This window comes from Hoplias malabaricus, chromosome X2, assembly GCF_029633855.1.
Source record: "Hoplias malabaricus isolate fHopMal1 chromosome X2, fHopMal1.hap1, whole genome shotgun sequence".
Lineage (NCBI taxonomy): Eukaryota > Metazoa > Chordata > Actinopteri > Characiformes > Erythrinidae > Hoplias > Hoplias malabaricus.
Window position 1 is genome coordinate 26,988,021 of NC_089819.1, and position 23,771 is coordinate 27,011,791.

At 42.5% G+C, this 23,771-nt stretch overlaps 1 protein-coding gene across 5 annotated transcripts; it reads left to right on the forward strand.

Annotated features, from left to right (window-relative positions):
- Positions 1-4,540: 4,540 nt before the first annotated feature.
- On the forward strand, positions 4,541-23,371 carry LOC136677084 (E3 ubiquitin-protein ligase CHFR-like). Of its 5 annotated transcripts, none has more exons than XM_066654480.1 (18): positions 4,541-4,619; positions 6,102-6,251; positions 8,572-8,671; positions 9,741-9,850; positions 10,119-10,178; positions 10,420-10,602; positions 11,792-11,938; positions 12,642-12,771; positions 13,066-13,220; positions 13,649-13,811; positions 14,107-14,249; positions 14,400-14,510; positions 14,983-15,066; positions 15,967-16,037; positions 16,975-17,062; positions 17,215-17,322; positions 18,208-18,280; positions 19,124-23,371. In XM_066654480.1, the coding sequence occupies exons 2-18, from the start codon at positions 6,134-6,136 to the stop codon at positions 19,164-19,166; spliced, it is 1,887 nt and encodes a 628-aa protein (XP_066510577.1). In that variant the 5' UTR covers positions 4,541-4,619; positions 6,102-6,133; the 3' UTR covers positions 19,167-23,371. The 5 variants fall into 5 exon arrangements, with proteins under 5 accessions (XP_066510577.1, XP_066510581.1, XP_066510578.1 ...); XM_066654481.1 differs by having other exon boundaries at positions 4,547-4,619; positions 6,078-6,251; XM_066654482.1 differs by having other exon boundaries at positions 4,567-4,619; positions 6,082-6,251.
- Positions 23,372-23,771: the final 400 nt, after the last annotated feature.

The window sequence follows — 23,771 nt, forward strand, 5'->3', positions numbered from 1 at the left end:
TCTGTGCTCAGAGTCTTTCTGTAATATTCTCTGTGCTCCAGAGTCTCTCTGTAATATTCTATGTGCTCCAGAGTCTCTCTGTAATATTCTCTGTGCTCCAGAGTCTCTCTGTAATATTCTCTGTGCTCAGAGTCTCTCTGTAATATTCTCTTTGCTCCAGAGTCTCACTGTAATATTCTCTGTGCTCTAGACATTCTCTGTAATATTCTCTGTGCTCAGAGTCTCTCTGTAATATTGTATTCTTTCTGTAATATTGTATTTAATATTTTTACTAATACATTTTTAGCTTTTGTGCAGAGGAGAGGATGTGTTTTGAGCTGTAAATGAAGTCAATGAAATGGTGCAGTGCTGCTCCCTCTCCCTTAGTCTCTGTTCTCTCTCCTTTTCTCTCTCTCTCTCTCTCTCTCTCTCTCTCTCTCACCCCCACCCCCCTTTCTGTCTGAGGCCTGGGGGATTTGTTCGTCTCTGATCACAGAATCTCTGACAAACGAGTGAAATTTGGCAGAAAACGGTAGAGAGACTTGAACCCAATCAAATGAACCTGGAGTCAAAAGAACGCCCACACAGAGACACACACACACACACACAGAGAGAGAGAGAGAGAGAGAGAGAGAGAAATAGAAAATAGTGCACAGACAATGAGGCGTGCAAATGCTGGAATGTTCTATGAAAATTAAATTTCTGTTTTTCTTTCTTATTTGACAGAAAAATAGACTCTACGTACTCTGTCATTATTATTATTAATTGTAGTAATAGTATCATAATTAAAAAAACAGCTACAACAATTTAACTCCCACTTCATGCTGGAACATAGCTGTGTGAATCTGATGGAGTTCAGCCTCATCATCATTAGTGAGTGTCAGCGGCTGGTGTTGGGGATTAGTTCTGGATCGAACTCACCACTCCAACTCACCCCAGAGGAACTCCATCACTCCAGAGAACACAGTTCCACTGTTCCACACACCAGAGGAACCCCATCACTCCAGAGAACACAGTTCCACTGTTCCACACACCAGAGGAACACCATCGCTCTAGAGAACACAGTTCCACTGTTCCACACACCAGAGGAACCCCATCACTCCAGAGAACACAGTTCCACTGTTCCACACACCAGAGGAACCCCATCACTCTAGAGAACACAGTTCCACTGTTCCACACACCAGAGGAACTCCATCACTCCAGAGAACACAGTTCCACTGTTCCACACACCAGAGGAACTCCATCACTCCAGAGAACACAGTTCCACTGTTCCACACACCAGAGGAACTCCATCACTCCAGAGAACACAGTTCCACTGTTCCACACATCAGAGGAACCCCATCACTCCAGAGAACACAGTTCCACTGTTCCACACACCAGAGGAACTCCATCACTCCAGAGAACACAGTTCCACTGTTCCACACACCAGAGGAACCCCATCACCCCAGAGAACACAGTTCCACTGTTCCACACACCAGAGGAACCCCATCACTCCAGAGAACACAGTTCCACATTAAGCTCATGTGCAGCTGCTCCAGAGCGGTCAATGCTGTTAGAAGTGTGTCTAGATACTTTTGGACTCTTTGGTCTGATCAGATTTTTCCTTCCTGCAAATAGTGTTAATGTGGGTTTATTTGCTGTAAAGAACCAGAGCTACCCCTAGCGGTGAGGATGGGAAAGTGCAGCTCACCTGTATTATATACTTTCTGAGAATTATGAAATATTATCTCACTATGACGTAATACTAAACCTAAACGTTTTATTATGTGTTCTTTGCTAAACACTGGGGTTCTGTAGAGAGCCACAAATCATCGTTCTATGGTTGTGTTTTTCCTGAGTTGGTTAAATATGTTTTTAAATAATTGTTAGGCACCAAGTAGGGGTTCCACTCTTTATTACGAGTGATTTAACACTCTTTTGTACTAGAACCCAATATTAGAACATTTTGGGAAAGCAGAGATTTAGAAACAGGTGTCATACACAGGCCATTAGACTTGTGAAGGACCACCAATGACACAAGAACTATCTGTTCAACTGTGGGATTAGCTCCAATACACACACATACACACACACACACACACATACAGATCCCCCCCCCCTCCCCCCCCACACACACACAGACAGAAACACACTAAATAAACATTCATTCAGTCATTGTCTGTAACCTTTACCTAATTCAGAGTGGCAGTGGGTCAGGAGCCTACCCGGAATCACTGCACACAACCTGGAGGGGGCGCCAGTCCTTCACAGGGCGACACACACTCACACATTCACTCACACACACACACACCTATGGACACATTTGAGTCTTCAATCCACCTACCAACGTGCATTTTTGGAGTGTGGGAGGAAACCGGAGCACCCGAAGGAAACCCACACATGCACGGAGAACACACCACACTCCTCACAGACAGTCACCCAGAGGAAACCCACACAGACACAGGGAGAACACACCACACTCCTCACAGACAGTCCCCCGGAGTGGGACCCGAACCCACAACCTCCAGGACCCTGGAGCTGACACAGAGACACTCACTGCTGCTCCAGCGTGCCGCCCCAAATAAACATATAAATTAATCAATAATAAATCATTCATTCATTCATTATCTGTAACCGCTTATCCAATTCAGGGTCGCGGTGGGTCCAGAGCCTACCTGGAATCATCGGGCGCAAGGCGCGAATACACCCTGGAGGAGGCGCCAGTCATTCACAGGGCAACACACACACACACATTCACTCACACACTCACACCTACGGACACTTTTGAATCGCCAATCCACCTGCAACGTGTGTTTTTGGACTGTGGGAAGAAACCGGAGCACTCGGAGGAAACCCACACAGACACAGGGAGAACACACCACACTCCTCACAGACAGTCACCCGGAGGAAACCCACGCAGACACAGAGAGAACACACCACACTCCTCACAGACAGTCACCTGGAGCGGGAATCGAACCGACCACCTCCAGGCCCTTGGAGCTGTGTGACTGCGACACTACCTGCTGCGCCACCATCCCGCAATAATACATAATAATATATAATATTAATAAAAACTGTGGGCTGAAAGTTGCACACTCTGCACATGACACTAATCTTACCATCTCCCATCTCTCATCATCTTTTCCACTTAATCCATTTCAGAGGCACAGTGGCAACAGAAACACTCTGTCCCCCACACCCTCCACCAGCTCCTCCTTGTGGTTCCCCAGGAGTTCCCAGTCCGGCCGGGAGATATAATCCCTCCAGCGTGTCCGGGGTCTACCACGAGGCCTCCTCCTAGTCGGACATGTCTGGTGTAACTCCAGTCAGAAGCGTCCGGGAGGATCCTTATCAGACAGGAACAGATGTACAGGTACGTTTGGAATAAATCAGACCAGACATAGCATCTCAGGTTCAACATGTCTACATAAACAAAACAAAGTGTCTGGGTCCGGTACGCTAGGCTTTCTCACGGCAGAGAAATGCCATCTGGAGGTTTTTAGACAACGGGGAGACTCCAGGGGGGTAACACTGAATTATTTTTGCTGTATCAGATCACTTAAGGTGGAAATGTCTCCAAACCCAGGAGACAGCTAACTGCATTAGCGACTGTGCTACAAAACTAAACAACTCAAGTCAGAAATGAGTTTCTGTGGGAATTCAAACTAAATTCAAAATTTACAGAAAACCCAGTAAACAAGGAATGTCCCTGGACGTTCAAAATAGGTCTAAATGTAGTCTGTCCGTCAAGGACATATTTTAAACGTCAACGGACGTCCAAAATCCATCTTAATAAGTTAGTTAAGTGGTAACCAATCGATAACATCAATGGACGTCCAAAATACGTCTAATAGTCGTCTTTTCAATGTCTGTGTTTGGACGTCTTTTCAACTTTCATTTTCAACCTTAAGAGAACGTTGATTAGACGGCAGTCATTACTTTATTTCAACGTTGAATCAATGGCTAAATGTTTAATGGGAAGGTACACTTCAGATACGTACAACACACCATTCCACCTTAAATGATGCAGAGCTTCTGAATGTATACAAACCTGAGAGAACAGCTGTTTCCCAAGAATCTTAGACATTGGTTTTAAGCGAGGGAACAAGGGGATGTCTTTTCCTGTGAAGTCTATGATTAAAGACAGGTTTGTCAAAAAGTGGACAGAGTAGACACTGTTTAAAATCTCCAGCAGCACTGCTGTGTCTGATTCACTTTTACCAGCGCAACACACACTAACTGCTCTCTGCGAGGGGATGACTTGCCCATTGGCTTTTCCTTGTAACCCCCTTTCACTACATCCCTTCTGCTGAATTATCTACTATTATAAACTATTATCTTTTATGCTAAATGTAAATGTGAAATATCAGTAATGTAAACAAAGTAAAAATGTAATAACATATTCTAACATATTTATAGAATAAATATCTAATAATCTATGTATGTAGAGCCACAGCGTGTGTGTGTGTGTGTGTGTGTGTGTGTGTGTGTGTGTGTTTGTGCGTGCGTGCGCGTGCGTGCGTGTGTGTGTGAGAGAGAGAGAGAGAGAGAGAGAGAGAGAGAGAGAGAGAGAGAGAGGAAAGGCGGCTCTACCTCTGTTTGGCAGTCAGGTCTGAAGGAATGAACGGAGAGAGCAGATTGGAGAAGCGTTGAACTGAACGGTAAAATAAAATGAGTAATATCAAGTTAATACTTTGTTTTTTATTGTAAATTCACTTTTAAGACTTGTTTTACTCACGTGTCCTCGATATTTTAAATTGTAAATGGTTTATTCTGTTTTAAACATAGTCCTTTAAACGCGAATCTGAAGTTGTCTGTCTGTTCGCCTGCATCTTATTGGAATAGTCCGTTCCACCTTAAATGTGCAGCAGTTACATTCTGAAGCTTGAGGCGCCTGTATGACTCATTCCCAATTTAAGGTGGAATAGAGAGTTCCAAACAGAAGCTGGCGAATAAGGAAACTAACTTAAACATCGTAATTTAAATACAGTTTATATTCACTATATTCTCTTATTTCTTCATGTTGACTTCATATAATCTTCCCAACTCAGCGCAGGCAACCGTATGGTGTATTTATATCTTCTTTATTGCTTTATTTCTCGAAAGAATCTGGTTAGCAAGATGGCTATCAGAGCTACTGCTATTTTTGTTTGGAAAACAAACTTTTTTTTAACAAATTTGAAACGTTTTTGTTCTAAATTCTCAGAGTTACGGCGCTGACTAATAACAGATATTAAATATTAAGGGCGTGTAAATGTTTGTTTTCTTTAAAATATTTGGATTTATTGCGTGTTAGTTGTGATTACGTCTTATAATTTCCCCTTTATTTGAGCAAGGTATAAACATCATTTTTATAAAAATTTTACTTTAAGAATCAGTAGTTTTCAATATTCCAGCATTCTTGATTTTAAATTATTTGTTTTTATTGTTTTTACAAATATTTAAAAACCATCCACAATGCAGTCTGTGTTTTAAACAGTGCTCTGTTATTGTTTACAAACTTTAGTTTTAATCCATTGTTTTAGTTCAAATAGTGGATTGTGTTTTTTTAATAAATTAATAAATGTACTTAATTATTGTATTATTTTTCCAAGAATAAAGCAAGTTAATGCCGTTCCAGGACAAAGACATCTTTATATTATTTAAATTCACTGCACTCTTTAAAAGTAACATATGGAATGTTTTAAGGAGAAATCATTAAATGAATGAATGTAAAGAGAAAGATGAAAGGCTCTGTGATTGTTTTTCTGATATGCACCAAAAATCTAAATCTACAAGAATTAATGTAAAGAGCTGAAAGTGGGTTGTTTAGTTTGATTTTTCTCTTCTGTTTCACTCTTAGAGCTAGGCTTTAGCATGTAGTTTGAGTAAATGAAGCCGGATAATTCTATTTTTAATGCAACGTAAGCTCAAGGAGAGTTGTGTTAATGTACTTTCAGGACCTGGAAGTGTAGATCATTTAACACAAAGTGTGTAAATGTTTTAAACACAGTGTCAGGACACACGTGAAAGAGCATTAACACCTTCATAGTGTATTAATGACATTAAAAGAAGAGTGAAATACAGTGTTGTTGTGTCAAAATATTAAAAAGTAAATAGTTTTCTGCTGTTTATTCAAGACAGGGATGTTCTGCTCTGTTTAGATGCGCTTCCCCTAAACTCTGAGGAGGAGAAGATGGATTCGGAGAGTAGAGGACGGCCGTGGGGGAAACTGGTTCGGGTTGGAGCTTCGTCTCAGTCTGAACTCACTCTGCTCCTCACCAACAGAGAGTGCACTGTTGGCAGGAGGAAAGGTGGGTTTCATCTTGAGTTTTGTAAAGTTTTAATGCATTACCCGGAGGAGGAAGGGTCAGCTACACACAGTTACACTGATTCACACTTCACTGTCGACAGGAATCTCTCTGGAACGATGAGTGGGTTATGAGTTTTGAACTTTGTCTGCGCTCGCTGACGCAGTTTAACTCTGTTACTTTGCGCTGTGGACGGGAGGAGAGAGGATACACTGATTTACACTGCGTTAGCGTCAGAGAGACAGGGGGATGCCTTCGTGAACTGAATTACACTCTTAAAAACAAAGAACACCTTTGGGTTCCATAAAGAACCGTATTGTTAAAGAGGTGTGTGAGAGTGTAAAGTACCTTCGCTTCATGTAAATTATTAGCAAAAATGGTCCTTTGTGGAACCAAAAGGGCTTCTTTAACAGACAAAAGTGTGAAGGATGGGTCCAGTTTTGCTAAAAGTAAAAGGAGCCGTGTTTAATGCACCTCCAGTGTAAATACAGTGGGTTTGAAGAAGTTACAGTGGAATATTTTAAGGTTTAAAAAGATGTGTTTCAATGCTATTTCAGATCAAGAAAGAGTAGGACGTGCACAGTTTAAATGTGTCATAAACACCACGTGGGTGAAGGTAGAAATAAAGTATGAGTGATTTACGTAAAAGTGAATGTTATCATTTTCTACAAAAAAAAACCTTTAAAAGCCTTAGAGCCATGTTCCTTTGATTTTAACAGAAGGAAAGTTGACATTTTAAAGCAGTTTTGAGAAAAAGAAAGCAGCGTTAAAATATTTTAATGCAATATTTACACAACTATCAATAAAATTAACCCTTTAGGAGTTCAGAAACGCGGGGGGGTCCTATTTTAAAGCATTAAAGAGATAAATGTGGGTTGTATCTGGACGATTTAAAATGCTGCTGAGACAAAGCTGTTTATTTTGTTGTTTCTCGAGGGAGAGTTGGTTTGTTGTTTTAATTACAGTTGTAGCACACAGTTTTATTGTTTAATGAAATATCAAATCTACAGAACAGTGTTAGAATGTAGTAAAGTTGTACAAAATGTAATGTGTTGTATTTTTAGAAGAATGCTAAAGTTTTCCATGAGATTTCAGCATCCTTTTAAAGTTTGGCTCCTTTTTCCCCCTCCTTTTGTCGGGGCGAATTCTCTGGGCGACGTTCTAGTGTCTGGACTTTATTCAGTGAGTTCGTGCCTCACACAATACCCCTCTTTAGTTTGGGAAAACTAAAGGACCCCCCCCCCCCACGAACCCCCAGTAATAACAAAGGGCTCTATTGAAGACGATTGGGAAGAATATTAAGCAGCTTTTTGTGTGGGACGTCTGCGTCTCGTTCCCAAACACTTTCATGTCTCTTTCCCACCTTAAAAACCATGACTTGTAAATCTGTGTGTCTGGATTGGCTGTGATTTCAGACGTCAGGGCTTTATTTGTGTGTTTCTGATGATTATTTTTGATTAATTAATTTCTGCAGAGACTAAAATACCTCGTTTTAAATGGAGACAACAGAGTAGTGTTTTTTTTAAAAAAGAGATTTAATAATAATAATATTCATATGTAAGTTTTGTTGTTTTAAATGTAAGGTTTTTTTGGCTTCTTTAAACAAGACGTACCCCCCTCGTCTCCACAGAGGAACATAGTGGGGTCCAAACCCCACGAGCCCCACAGCAGTGTTCTCCCTCTGTGTAAACAGCCCTGTTCAGAACGCCCGCTTTCAGCCCCTGTTCCTTTAAATGATAATGAGCCACTCTCTGTTCACCCCGACCCCGAGCACACAGCAGTGAGGAGCGAGGAGCAGAAGCTCTGGTTTTTAGCCGTTTTCACTCTGTTCTCTTTCTTCTCCGTTTTTACTCAGTGCTCTTATTTCTCCGCGCTCGTTGTGTCTGTTTTGCTGAGTTTAACCTCGTCTTTGCACTCTCACATAAACACGGGTCCAGCGCTGTGATTGGACAGACTCAGACGAGGGGGCGGGGCCATTCTAAAGTCTCTGCACTTGACGTCAGGTGCGGCTCGTTTTATGCCGTGTTTTCTCACTTGGGCGCACAGAAAACTGACTGGGGGGGTCTTGTTTCACAGTGTGTGGGTTGGTGGGCTCCAGATTCTTACATAAATGTGAACATGAACGAAGGGGGGTATAATATGTAATATGCTTTTTCAAACACTTAATCTCTGGAAAAACACACTTTTCCTCCCACAGTTTGACGCCGTGTGTCTGGCGCCTCTCAGAGTCTCGTAGCTCGGGTCTCGCGGTGTGAGAGAGACAGTGATGGTTGTACACAGTCGTTCAGAAGTAAACGTTTAGTGATTTGTGTGTGTTTCCCAGGGTGTGATCTGTCGTTTCCTGCTAATAAACTGGTCTCAGGAGATCACTGCAAAATCACACAGGATCAGACCTCGGGGCAGGTGTGGCTGGAGGACATGAGGTAAGGCTCTGGAAACCCAGAAAATCCAAATACATTTTATTTATGTAAGTGTTAAACCTAAATTTAAACTTCGTGATGTTTTCCACTTTTGATACGTTTCAGTAACAGCTCCGGTCGTCTGTCCTTGTCGTGACTTGTTCCCACCCCCAAACGCAACTGGTGTTTACTTCCCTCGGCAGCTAGCGTCGCCTCAGAGTCAGCGCTATGGATTTCCCTTTTCCCCGTTTTTATTGCTATTTAAATTATCCTTGCTTCGGGAGAAAAAAGAAATCTCGTGTGTGTGTCCCCATAACGAGACAAATACACGTCACACCTCACTGTTAGTGACTTTCTGACGAGTGAATAACATCTGAACGGCTTTGTGTTCATCTTTACACTAAAACGGGGGAATCTCCGGATCATTAAAGAGCACCAGAGCGAGGCGTTCCTCAGAATAAAGGAGTCTGTGGATTAGTTACAGCACTTTATCACTCAGACTCTTATAGAAATGTAAATCAGTGATAAATACATAGTTCCCAGCGAGGCCCTGTTCCTTTATCGACTGTAGATACGCTGATAAAATGTTATGGTGCTTGGTTTGAGAAATGTTCAAAAACTTAAATGTTGTTGTTTTCTGGTGAAAGAGTTGCTTTAAAGTCGTCTGAACACCGTGCTTCAGTTTTGTAGCTTTGTGTGAACAGAAAAGAACAGACTTTCACTGATCTCTCACACACTGTCAGCAACTGAGAAGATGAACTGCTTTTATAGTTAGTTATAGTTAGTTATTATTGTAAACAAAGACATTGATGTAAGCACCAAAGCTTCTCCAGACCTCCCAGTGAAGAGGGGATGTATATTTGGGCTTTTCCTGTTTTTATAACGCCACACACTCCTCTGTGACAGCGGCTCTGTGGCTAATGGAGCTCCAGCTAAACCAGGCTTCTCCAGGTTCTCTCTGCTCTTGTTTTTATGAAACTGACAGATCCTTACATTTGACCAGGGCTTCTTCAGTTTGTGGCACAGGTTTCAGTTCAGTTCCAGTCCTTTAACAGTATTGTGTTCTGTTTGTTTGTTTGTTTGTTGACTCCAGCACTAATGGTACAGTAATAAACATGTCCAAACTGGTGAAGAAACAGAGCCATCTGCTGCAGAACGGAGACGTCATCTACTTTGTTTACAGGAAGAGTGAACCAGAACAGAGTGAGCCCCGGGTTTATTTTCTTTGTGGTGAATTATTATTATTATTATTTTAAATATGTATCTGACAAAATATAAATCATCAAAGCCTCACACAAACAGAGGCAGTAAAATACAGTTAAAGGATAAAAGCACAGACACATCGGTCCTCACAGTGATTCAGAAGAAGGTCCAAACAGGGTGTGTGTGTGTGTGTGTTAAACAGGGTGTGTGTGTGTGCGCGCTGACGGATTCTAACAGACACCTGTGTGTGTGTGTTATTGTTTTGTAGATATTGCGTACGTGTATCAGGCCATTAGTCCCCGACACAGTGGCTCTCCGGACACTGAGGGTCAGTCCCTTTTGGGTGTCACTTTTTTTTGTTTGGTGATTAGTTGCTAAGATATAATTTAATTGATTACTGATGTAAACGGTATTGATAGCAGTAGTGTGTATTTATTTATTTTAATTTTACATTTGTTACCATTTGTTTCTCTGTAAATCTTTCCTTCTCTCCGTATCTGTGCCTTACTCTCTCTGTGTGTGTGTCTTTGTCTGTCTCTCGAATCGTGTGTGTGTGTGTGTGTTTCTAGACTCTGTGAGAAGGAGCTGTTCTTCTGAAATGGATCGTATTGACACTGAAGTGGATCCGGATCCAGTGGAGCCCGTCACACTTCCGTGTTCTCCTCTGGAAAAACCGCATCGATACGAGGATCAGCCGAGTACCTCCAGCTCCCACCTTTACCCCCCCCTCTACACACACCCCACACACACCAGTAAGAGTTTACCACCTTTAACACACACACACACAACTCTAAAGACAGTTTTAGGCCCAATTTATACCTCTGCTTCGAACCTACACAGGAGCCCTACGCTGTTTATACGTCTGCGTTCGTGTCTGTGTCGCCCTGCAGTTACACCGCCGCACCACTAGAGGAATCTCAAACACATTCCTCTACACTCTGCAGTACATAGTGCAGTAGAATTATGTTTATAAATCTTTAAATTGCACTCTGTAGGGAGGAGGGCACGGTTTGGGACGGAGCGTGTTTTTCCCGCATGGTATCGCTTTTCCTTGATTTAATTTTCCACAGAGACATCCGTATTTCTCCTTTGTTCAACATTTTGATTGGTCCTTGACGTCCACCCCATGTCTGAGGAGGTCTCTGTCTGTGAATGTGCTGCTGTGTGTGTCTCCGTCTGTGTGTCTCTGTGTCACTGTGTGTGTCTCTGTGTGTGGAGGAGGAGAGGAGCTCATGTTCCTGTACCTCTTCAGTTCAACTTCAACAATGTCCCTCCCACTACTGACCAATCACAGCCTGCCGTCTGCGCCACGCGGAGTTACATTTCTGGAGAGGGGCACGTCAGGTGACGGTGTAGGTTGCACGTCGACACGTTGCCTACGATATAGTCCCCCCCCCCCCCCCCTCCACCACACACACACACACACACACACCAGTGGTTTATAGTTTACTGTGTACTTTTACTCCTGAACTGGAGGTGGTGCTGTAGTGTTTCTGGAAGCTGTTCTTGCCAGGAAAGTGGAAATAAGGAACAAAGGAAAGCCCCAGTCTAAACACACACACACCATTTTCACTGTAAATAGAGTAAAAACATCTCTATCAAAACCATTAGTAAATCAAGAGCTGGTAAAATGTGATGAATGTTTATCTGCGCTCATAAAACTAACATGTCTTCAGTAACGATGTCTCTGCGCACAGTGTCAAAGAACTTTGTATCATCTGCTGATTTGTGCCACGGAGAGACAGGTGTTTCGAGGCGTCTAACATAAGTGCCTCTATTAGTGCAGTTTATGACGTCTTCTCAATTTTTTATCTCAAAATATCCATGAAAACTGAAGACGTCCGAGGGACGACCCACTTCCTGCCTCCTGGAACACGTTCTCTGGCCAGTGAGTGAACGAGGAGCGTTTGAGTTCATTTTTCCCATGGTTGTTCTGTGCAGGTTACGGTGATCTGACTCTAATGGAGCCATCGGGGGTTCGTCAGAAAGTTCCAGAGTCCAGCGCTGGAGTCTCCAACCTGACATCCCTCAAACAGACGAGAGAAACGGACGAGGGCGTGGGGCCGGAGAGAAAGAGACAGAAAATAGGTGGGTGGTTGTTCTTCATCAGCTCTGAAGGGTGACTCTTGCTGCTGAGAAAGTGGATGGACAGATAGAGGGACAGACAGATGTTACTGTTTCATGACGTCGCAGCATGTTCTCTCGTGGTTCAGAGCGAGTCGAGTAGGGACTAAACCGTGGCGTGTAAACCTTGCAGAGCGCTGATTGTCCAGAGAGAGTCGTTACTCTACGCCACGCAACGCAGACGACCAGCACCAACTCTCCATCTGTAAAATCTCTAGTTGCAGCAGAGATCACGTTTGCTCGTAAAATGACGCCGTGGTCTTTTGAAGAGGTTCAAACGCTCCTTGGATCGGTGGCTGACGAAAGAATCCAGCGAGAGCTGGACGCTGCAACAAGGAAGGAACAAACTCTACTGATCTGTCTGAACTGATGACGGAGCTGTGTTCAGTCCCAAACAACAACAACACGCCAATACACCATGAGTAAACACCGCTTAACGTTACTACCGCCGTTGTTGTGGTTTCCAAAGACCACTGTTCCCCTTAGAGACGGGGTTAGAGACGACACTGATACATTTGGGGGGGGGGGGGAGGGTGGGTGCTGTGGGAGTGGAAAACCAACCAGAGAGTAGAATCTGCATTATGCAGTAGAAATGATGTGTGTGTGTGTGTGTATATGTGTGTGTTAGCTATAATTTTCTGGTTCTAATGTTTTGTTTTTCTCTCAGACACGTTCGGCTCTGTCAGTGACTCTGCTGCTAAACCAGAGAAAGAAAGTGGAGAAGGAGCAAAAACTGATAAAATGGAGGAGTCTCTCACCTGCATCATCTGCCAGGACCTGCTCCATGACTGCGTCAGGTACAGTGAGTGAATGCGTGAGTGTGTGACATTGTCCACAGGTGTGTGTGTGTGTGTCCTGTGATGGAGTAGCGCTGTGGTCCTGCCTTGCACCTAGGTATCCAACCCACGATGACCAATGTGATGAAGCCCATATAGAAGATGGATGGATGGATGGATGGATGGATGAATGAATGAATGAGTAAAGGGAGGAAAGAGGTTAATTTATTACATACGTTTTTACATACGAGGCTGAAGTCCATGATCTTGGTTTAGTGACAGAAATCAGCGATAAATAACAAGGCATGTTCTCAGTCTTCAGCCCTGTATGCACACGTTTTGTGCGGCGTGTTATTCCGGGTGGATGGAGCGGTCCTCTCTGTGTCCCACCTGTCGATGTCCTGTGGAGAGAATCCGTAAAAACCACATCCTCAACAACCTGGTGGAGGCGTACCTGCTGCAGCACCCAGGTAAAGAACCCACAGCTGTCCGCTCCAGTTAAAGGTGCAGTCAGTCATTTTTTAACACCAGAACGTAGCAAACACATTCCAGGAAAGAATTTGTATGAAGTTGCTCTGTGGTCCCTTAATAAACCAGTTTATGCTCCATAGAGCGGGTCCCGTATATGAAGTGGGGGGGCGGGGTTCTCATCTCCAAAAGGGGGCATGGCAATAAAAGTTTAGGAGCCACTGGTGTAGAGGCAGGAGATTCAGCCCCTAGTGGTGTGGAGGTGTAACAGCAGAGTGACACAGACACAAACAAAAAGTATAATCCTCACAACAGTGTAGGCTCTGCGTCAGGTCAACGCTGAAGTGTAAACGGGCTTTAAATGGCGGGGGCAGGGACCCCCTCTGTGGCGCTTAAACATTTTCATTCTCTCTCTCTCTCTCTCTGATAGAGAAGTGCCGTAGTGAGGCGGACGTGAGGAGCATGGACGCTCGTAATAAAATCACTCAGGACATGCTGCAGCCGAAGGTGGAGAGGTCTTTCTCTGATGAAGAAGGGAGCTCTGATTATCTTTTCGAACTCTCAGACAACGACAGTGATACGTCGGACCTGAGGTTAGACACCGTATAAACTGTCTCTCTCACACAGCTGACCACTCACTTTCATCAGAACATAGACGAAGTCCAGTCTCTACAATTTGAGCAAGCAAACACACTCCTGTGAGTGAACAGAAAGCACTCTCATACACACACACTTTCCCTGCTCACGTTCAGATTGGTGCTGTGTGCTCACAAGTCGACATCAGCAAAACCAACACGAGATCACCCTTGGATGACCTTTATATTCCCTCCCTTTGGGTTAGGTCTGGTGAAAAAGAGATAAACATAAATGTTGATATGTTTTCTGCAGCCAACCGTACATGATGTGTAGGCAGTGCCCAGGATACAGAAGGGATTTTAGCTCCGCCCCCTGGATCTGTAGCTCCACCCAGGAAGAGGGAGCAGTGAAAGCACCAGGAGATGGCCCATCCACCTCCACTGATACCTGCACAGGTAACACACACACACACATGTCCAATCTGAAATGAAGTGTGTTAATCAGGATTTTGTCCGAAACTCTTCTGGGAAAAAAGACTTTAGACCGCGGAACACCGCTGTTGAGAACTGATGGTCTCTCTCTCTCTCTCTCTCGTCTTTCTATAGTTCCTCAGGAATTTAAATGTCCTCCTCATGGTGGTCATCTGATTTGTTCGTGTTGTTTGCAGCCGATGCCGGACCGCCGCTCAGAACACATCAGCAATTCACCTCAGCACTGTGAGCCCCCTCCCATACACACACACACACACACACACACACACACACATATGCTCATACACACTCTGAACACATTCATTCATTGTCTGTAACCCTTATCCAGTTCAGGGTCACGGTGGGTCCAGAGCCTACCTGGAATCACTGGGCGCAAGGCAGGAACACACCCTGGAGGGGGTGCCAGTCCTTCACAGGGCGACACAAACACTCACACATTCACACCTACGGACACTTTTGAGTCTCCAATCCACCTACCAACGTGTACCAGAGAGAGAACAGCCTAGAAACACACACTGAGGTCATTTCCCGTTCTCCACTTCCCCAATTCAGAAAGAGAACCTCCACAGACACGTGTGGTTCTCTGGGCTTTACCCAGAATCCCATGGAGGACGATATAACACTCTGTAAGTGATCAGTGTTATTTTGTTTTGTCTTTCTCTTTCATGTTTTTCCTGTTTTTCCCTCTCTCTCTCAGGTATGGTGTGTCAGAGGCCTTTCTGTCACCTGTACTGGGGCTGCCAGCGAATCGGATGTCAGGGTTGCCTGGCACACTTTAGTGGTGAGTTCTGATTGTTCTGGGTCTTTGTGGCTATAAAAGTTCACAAAGAAGTGGGAGTGGATAATAACACAGAGCAGTGAATATGATCCACTGTGACTTTAACTGTGACAGTCTTTAACTTAAAAAAGGCTATGTGTGACCTCCTAATCTTCATTGTGTTTATCACAAACCTAACCTCAGTCTGAAATCACTGCCTGCTGCATGTTCCTGAAAAATATGGGATGGAGTAGTTTAAGGGCGGAGACAGTTACGGGACGTATATAATAACCTTAACCATGCCAGAGAACAAGCGTTTTCCCCAGTGATGATAAAGGTGTCTGGATGCAGGAAGTCCGTCACTTAACAAACGACGATAGCGCTTCATTCCCAGCGTCCTCTGGGGCACTCCTCGTATCGCTAACTCTGATTGGCTCTGTGATACACCTGACATGCCCGCGCACTAGAAATCCAACCGAGGAAAACAATTAAGAAATGCCTCAAAAGATCAAATCTGCTCATTACAATCACCTCCAGAGAGATTAGTTTTAATGATAATATTAATAACAGTAGTGTGTTTTATTTAGAAGCGGACACTTTACAGTTAGAGGGAAGACATAGCAGCGATAATAAAATAACATTAAAAAGTGATGAATACAGTAAGAAAATAAAGGACAGCTGCAGTTTTGATGAAACAGCGCAGTGAGGAAGTTTTAAATGCTTCTTAAAGGTGGAGGGTGATGGACAGAGATGAAGATGCAGTGGGTTAGAGCTCCAGGACTGTGGGCCTGCGGTGTTAAACGCTCTGTCTGCGTAGTTTGACAGGAGGAACACGGAGTGAGTGAGCGTCAGCGGAAAGAGGAGGATGTAAAGGAGTGTGTACCTTTAGGGTGGAGTTGAGTCGTCTGTTTATTGTCTCCACAGATCTGAACCTCACCGCTAAATGCATGGACGGAGTCCTCAATAATAACAACTACGAGTCTGAAATCCTGCAGGTAGAAAACTCTAAACTCTCCACATTTTGCTTGATACCTGTTAAGTTTTTGGAATGATTTCATTCAGATTTTTAACGCTTCAATCACCGAGGAATGAGAAACTCTCACCGCTTTTCCTCTGCATTGTACCTTTTACTCTACTGGACTCTACTCTCTGATTGGTTCCTGGTCGGTTTTCCACTCCCACAGCTCCACTCCAAAATGTATCGAGTGTCGTCTCTAACCCCGTCTCTAAGGGGAACAATGGTCTTTGGAAACCACAACAACGGCGGTGGTAACGTTAAGCGGTGTTTACTCATGGTGTATTGGCATGTAGTTGTTGTTGTTGTTGTTTGGGACTGAACACAGCTCCGTCATCAGTTCAGACAGATCAGTAGAGTTTGTTCCTTCCTTGTTGCAGAGTCCAGCTCTCGCTGGATTCTTTCGTCGGCCACCGATCCAAGGAGCGTTTGAACCTCTTTAAAAGACCACGGCGTAATTTTACGAGCTGCCGTCGTGAGTCGGATAAAAACAAACGTGATCTCTGCTGCAGCTGGAGATTTTACAGATGGAGAGTTGGTGCTGGTCGTCTGCGTTGCGTGGCGTAGAGTGACGACTCTCTCTGGACAATCAGCGCTCTGCAAGGTTTACACGCCATGGTTTAGTCCCTACTCGACTCGCTCTGAACCACGAGAGAACAGCCACTAAACAAGAACCGCTTCCAGAACCAGGACCTGATTCACCTGGTGGCGGGTCGAGTCCGGTAGAGTCAGGACCATGCAGAGGAAAAGAACCATAACGTTACCAGCCCCAAGTCTGAGTCTGTCATGGTGTTAAACCCCAGCTTTGGGCTCTGTTCTGTAATTTTTGGGATGATCATCTCACTAATGTTTTCCTGGAGTTGGAGACGTTCTGATGCTTTTCGTGTGAATCATAAACTGTTTTTCCTTTGTGTCAGAATTATTTGAGCTCCAGAGGAAAGACCTGGAGAGACCTGCTGCTGGAAGCACTTCAGGCCACACAGCAGGGGCTCTACCACCTCACAGGTACACAGCACGGCAGGCGCCTCTAAAGACACCTGAGAAATGAACACAGTCATAAATAGTTAAGCTCTCAGTTGTTGGAAATGAGCTGAAATGGAATTAAAGAAGCGTCAGGAATAAAGTTGTTGTTGAAGGTGTTTTGTGTGTTTTCTCAGATTATCGAATCAGTCCCAGCTCCCTGCTCTGTTACTGCTGCGGGCTTCGTTACTTCAAAGAACTGGCGTACAAATACAGAGAAAACATTCCTGCTGCTGAACTACCAGGTAACTCACACACACACACACACACACTCAAATGTGTTTAAAACTAAAAAGAAACAGTTTCTAACAATACATTTAAGATTAGAACTCATTTCTGAGGGGGTTTTCACACCTGTGCTGTTTACTCCACTTAAATCAGAATCTGGATTGTTTTCCCCTTGGTTCAGTTTGTTTGGTCAGGTGTGAACGCAGTAAATCGCTTGGGATCTGGATCAAAACCGTACAAGACCCTCGTAAGTAATGGGTCTCGGTCCGGTCCCAAACAAACTCTGGAGCAGTTGGTTTCTGGTGAGAACGTGATCTGACCTGAATCCGCCCTAACACTCAGGTGTACACAGCGGGTCTGAGCTGAACGCTCCTGTAGCCAGGGGGCGCAGTGTATCAGACGCAGTGGAGCAGGGAAACAGACCTGGGGAGAGTTTATTTCTTAATCAGAGAAACAGAACAGAAACCTGCACTCGTCCCGAACCAAGCACCTTCCTCCTGTGTTTACTGCCCCAATCAGAGGAGAGAACACTTTCCTTGTCCAGTCAGCTCTGACCAATCAGAGGAGAGAACACTTTCCCGCTCCAGTCAGCTCTGACCAATCAGAGTAGAGAACACTTTCCCGCTCCAGTGAGCTCTGACCAATCAGAGGAGAGAGCACTTTCCTGCTCCAGTCAGCTCTGACCAATCAGAGGAGGGGGAATATTGTTCCTTGAATGTTTCTCTCTGTGAAAACAACTCAAACCAAAGGGTAAACGCTCCAAAACGACACATTTCTCACTGATTCAGACCCGAGCAAACGCTCTAGAGTGGAAATGCCTTTCGATGCTGAGTACAGACTGAATGACTTTAAGCTTTCAGTGAGATATTTCTCTGACCTCTCTCTCTGTGTGTGTGTTTTAGCTGCTGTAACCTCCAGGCCGGACTGTTATTGGGGACGGAACTGCCGCACTCAGATTAAAGCTCATCATGCCACGTAAGAGTCACTCAGAGTTTTACCACAAAAATACACTTTACAGCAAGGTTGCTTTAATTAACGAAATGTACTGAAGTAATGAACGTTACTAAATGGTTAAATAATGTCTTAACTAATTATTAATTGACACTAGTGAAGATGTTATTAATCATTAATAATTAACAGCACTTACAACAATCGCAAGTGTTATAAAATTGTAAAGTGTTACTAAATATTCTTAAAATTATTGAAGAATGGAAAGAAACAGAATTTGAGTGAAATAAAGGAAAAACAGAGTGAGGGAAGAAGAAAAGAATCACATCAAAGATAGGAACTAAATATAAATCCAGAACAGAACAAACATCAACAGCTTAAAGAATCAAGTGCAAAACTAAAATATTTGGGTTTGAGGCACGAAGGAAAGAAAATGTCAACAAACGATTGGAATAAGAACAAGAAAAAAGATTGTGAAAAAATACAGTTAAATAGAAAATGGAAGACAGTTTAAAGATAAAATGGAGGGACGTTCTTGTGTCTGCGCTGTGTAGATTTTTACTGAAAGACAGAGACACACTGATTTTGGTTTTACTTTAATTTAATGTTTAATATTCAAAGCATGAAAGAAAGGGAAAGAGAAAAAAACACAGATGATGGAAGGATGGAAAAAGGAAGAAAAAGAGTGGGAGGTGGAACAGAAACGCATTGAAAAACTAAGTTGCCTGTAGTTCATTCTTCTGCCAGCAGAGGGAGCCTTTGCCTTTTGTTTCTTCATTCTCTTTTTTCTCAAGCACCAGGAGATGAATCTAATCTAATGTTTTACAGATAAAATCACTTTAATGTTCCTTTTTTCTCTCTGTTTTTCAGGAAATTCAACCACATTTGTGAACAGACTCGGTTTAAAAACTGAGAGTGGATCCTGTTCGACACGAGCTCCTTATTTTTAATAATGAACAAGTCTTGTTCTTTCCTCTTCTCTTTGACTGATCAGTAAACGCCAGATGTCTTCAGACGCAGAATCAATCACGGGGGGGTGTTGTTGGCTCAGGTCCGAGCAGACGGACAGACGTCAGTGATGTATAGGTTTGTTCTCTGAAGCTGCACTTTCCTCGTTCATTTGCTCGTGAGAAAATCAGACACGACGTGCGATGAAGAACAGACTTCTATAACTGTGAATAACGCAGCCTGTGCTTCGAGGTTAGAGCGCGCTGAAGTTGTTTCCTTCTGTCGTTGAGGTCGTGCCCGTATGAGGAAGTCTGATCGAGGCTGGATTTCTCTGTGAGGAAATGATTGGGAAAATGTGATTAAACCGGACCAGTCACTGCTGAGTTACAGTGGATTAAAAATGTAGCTAAGCGCTAACACACACACACACACACACTCAGTGCCATTCTGGATAGTGTTGTGCTCCAATTCTACGAGCAGCTCTTGGATTTTTGTGGGGCGTGTGTGTGTTTTTATATTTGGGCGCACACACTGTGTGATGTCATTTCAGTGCACACAAGTGTTACCTGTAGCTTTTAGCATTATTGATACTTCCTGCAGAGAGTGGCGTGCCGTGGGGAAATGAACACAGAACCAAAGTGGATCTGCAGTTTGAAGTCTGTTCTTTACAGCAGAAGAAGAATCACTGTCAATAATCCCCTTGCGTCTCTGATTTTGATGGTGGTGTTCACTACTTTAAAGTAAAAAAAAAAAAAATCCTGTGTATAAAGCTCTGAGTGTGTGTCCTCTCCATGTGCTGCTCTGCAGTCGGTTTGCTCTGGAAACCGCTCTAATGTGTTTACGAAGCCCCAGTGTCTGTAAATGGGTAAAAAAAACAAAGTGTCTGGGTCCGGTGCTAAGCTTTCTCTCTCTCTGCTCACGGCAGAGAAACGCCATCTGGAGGTTTTTAGACAACGGAGAGACTCCAAACGCTGAAAAGCACCAACCGAGATGAGGATGTTGCTCTATTACTGCTCCATAGGGGGGTAACACTGACTTATTTTTGCTGTTACAGTTACATTACTTAAGGTGGAACTGACTTAAGAGCGAAAGTGCTACAAAACTAAACAGCTCGAGTCACACATGAGTTTCTGTGGGAATTCAAACACTGAATAAACACTTACAGACAATTTACACTTCAGACACCAAGTTGTAGTCATCGTGCGCCCGTACACACACACACGTGTCTCGCTCGAGGATGAATGTCCTAGGAGTTGAACCCGCGCTCCTCTGGTCTCAAGCCGTCTTCTCGAACCTTAAGACCACGGCTGCTCCCAGGACACGATAACAGGCTTTAAACTTTATTTCTTTCAGAGAGAAATCCAGCTCAGACCCGCACTCCTTTGTACGGGTGGTGTAGGGTCGAGCACGTGCACATTAAACTCTGCTAAACTTTGTGCTTAATAATAATCAGAAAATGTTGTTTATTGCTTAGCATTTGTTTAATCTCAGGCTGGTGCTTCCACACGCAGCGTAAACCTTTCCCTTCGTCCTGTGGCTCGACCCGAGAGGAGGCTCCGCACAGATGTTTATCCTGCGCCAAACACTTTGGACTCACCTGGTCTTTATTCATTATAAAAATGTGACACTTTTCTACACAATCACTGTTTATTTGCTGAATTTAAACTGGAGTGGAGTAATTAAACATGGCACGTACAAATGTCATTGTTTTTATGCTGAGTTTCCTCACTGCGTCAAACAAAGCAAATAAACAACAATTGTGGACTATGACAAGTAGAAAAATTAAGTTTTTTCCCCCTCTCCATATGTTTATTAATCACTTATGAGCACAGTTATAAACCTGTAATAAAGAGGAGGAGGTCAGAGCGGTGACCAGGTGTGTCCCAGAGACGCTGCAGTGTGTGTCTCTCCTGTGCAGAGTAAAGAATATAAATACGACGCTAATAAGCCATGACAATGCACTAAATCTGAACAAACTACTGCACATTTCTGATGCTCAGCTGCTGCTTTCACTTTTTTACACTGCTCTGCTGAAGTTCTTTCTTTTCTCTATCTTTTTCACTTTTAAGAAAAGGGGGGGGGGCATTGTGCATAAAAACAGTGTAAAAGTGTTTATCATATGAAACGAGGACAGAAACAGATAATCAGCTAAAAACAATAAACAGAGGAATATTAGGCACTTCATTATGATACTGTGGGAATATTTAGGTGTTATTTTTACGTTTGTATCTCGCTTCAAATACATTGTTTTGTTTGTTTGTTGTTTTAGAGTAAAAATGATAAAAAGAACAACTCAGTGCTCAGAGAAACCCCCAAAAAATTACGATTTCCAAATAAGGCTTGCATGTAATATTTTTATACGGAACTGGGTCAAAAATGAATAAAACTGTGGTTTACACTTTGGTGGTTACACTTTCTTTATTCGATGATTGGGTTTTGTTACAGTTCCTCGTCACCTTCTGTAGAGCGTTGGACGTTGTGTGGAGCGCGAGTGAGAAATGCAATAAAATTCTGTTAAATATTTCAGTGTCTTTAAAAAAAACACTTTTACAATAATGTGTTAATGTTTTACATAAAAACGTACTACACTTTCAGTTTCCTCACGTGCTGTAACTCTTTAAAATCAGGAATTTATTACATTTTTGACCCAGTAACAAAGTGTAGAAAGTGATTACATTTGTGAAATGTAGTAAACCAAGTCTTTTAATAAATTGGGCAATGTTTACGACACAATATTAATGTGCTGTAATATTTCACTGATCTGATACGGTACGGTAATGTTACTGCGAATTAATTACGTTTTAAAGTTGACTGTCATACGATTTATTAAAATAGTGGTTATTTTTGTGTGGGGACAGACGTGTTGTTGAATTACGAAAAGGAAAAATAAACTACAATATTATACACCTTTAGTTACTTTTTCCTTTAACTTTTTACAATAAAAATGTAACCTTCTTAAAGTCATTTAAGATGTTGTTAGAACCAATAAACTCCTAGAAACTCTTAAAAATCTGAATTAAAATTGAAAATGTAAAACATTTCAAAATAAAACACATCTGAAAATAAACCACTAAAATCAACAAACGGAGAAATGCCAAATGTGAGTTAACGTTTCTAATGAATGTCTTTTTGTTGAATTTAACATTTTAAAAAAAATGTAAAACGTAGTGAAACATGCGGCTTTTATATTCCATAGAAATTAATGCGAAAGAAGCTTTTTTTTTTTTTTAAACCAATGACAGAAGCATGTAGTTTGACCAGAGGGTGTTTAACTTCAGAGGGTTCAGTTTGCCACACCCTCATTGGGCCCTGAATCCCACTTAGAATTCCTTAGGTTTATTTTTAAAGTCTTTTTAAGTCGTGGCAGTAGTTTAATGGCCTTACGCAGCTCTTCTGAAGATTTAACTGAGTTTGTGTTCTTCACTCTGGGGGACAGCAGGGATTTTCTTCTGTTTATTGTTTGGTTTTTTTTTGCTTAAAATACCTCTATAACCTCGTGAATTCAGAATGTTATTGTTATTATTGTTATTATTGTTATTGTTATTGTAACACAATCGAACCTCTCCAATGTGTGCAAAACAAATACTTTAAGGCATAATTCTTCTGTGAAAAACATGCAATTCTTAAAAAGAACAAATCAATTTAACTCGATTTAGTCAGTATTAGAGACGTCTGAGGCCTTGTGCATTTGAAAACAGAATAAAAATAGTTTATAGCTTTAGTTTGTTGTTTAAAACGTGGAAGAGTTGTAAACAAATCATTTTCATTTGTATTTTACACATCTATAATATCCTTTTACCTTCAGACGGGTTCAGGACGTAAAATACGCAACTTAAACATGACGTAAAACACCAGCTTCCAAAATTAAATACGTAAGGATGAAATACGATTTAAGAAAAAGAGTAAATTCAAGATCAATCAGCTTTTAATAAGTTTTGTTAATATTTAGTGCAATTTCTAATGTCTTTTATTTGCGGAGCTTAACATTTAAAACTCAAATACACACCGAGAAAAAAAACACGGACTTTTTTACTAAAACCTTACTAATAAACATCTATCTACAGGATCCTGTTTAGATTTTTTTATTTTGTTTTAAATAATTGTGTTAATTTTATTCTACAATTTACTTTTGTTGTGAACTCTACCCATTGTTTTATTATTTCTGTTACATCCAGCAAATAAAAGTCTGCTTTAAAAAAATGAACAAATGTGTGTTCACTCATTTTCACTGCAATCAATCAATCAATCAATCAGATGTCATTTATAACACGCTTTTCACAACAAAGTCGTCACAAAGCATCTTTACAGAGATCTGAGTCCCAGCCTCCTCTTGAGTGAGTCAGGGGCAACAGAGGCAAGGAAACCCCCCTCAGACCAAGACTCACACGGGGAACCCATCCTCCTCGAGTCGACACCAGAGACACAACAGAGAACAGGAGAGAAGTGAACTGACGGAGACTGAGTTTGTGAAGACTGAAGTGAAGGTGAAACAGTGATGTAAGAGTCAGAGGAAGGAGGAGGTGGCAGGGACTCTGTCGAAGGGTAAAAGCAGGTGCAGAGTTAATTTGAG

Bases quoted from the DNA above. Each gene is read 5' to 3' on its own strand.
- LOC136677084 (XM_066654480.1), top strand. From the start codon at position 6,134: ATGGATTCGGAGAGTAGAGGACGGCCGTGGGGGAAACTGGTTCGGGTT. The intron at 11,939-12,641 runs GTGGGTGGTTGT...TTTTTCTCTCAG, and splicing joins GAGAAAGAGACAGAAAATAG to ACACGTTCGGCTCTGTCAGT. The intron at 16,038-16,974 runs GTAGAAAACTCT...CCTTTGTGTCAG, and splicing joins ACGAGTCTGAAATCCTGCAG to AATTATTTGAGCTCCAGAGG.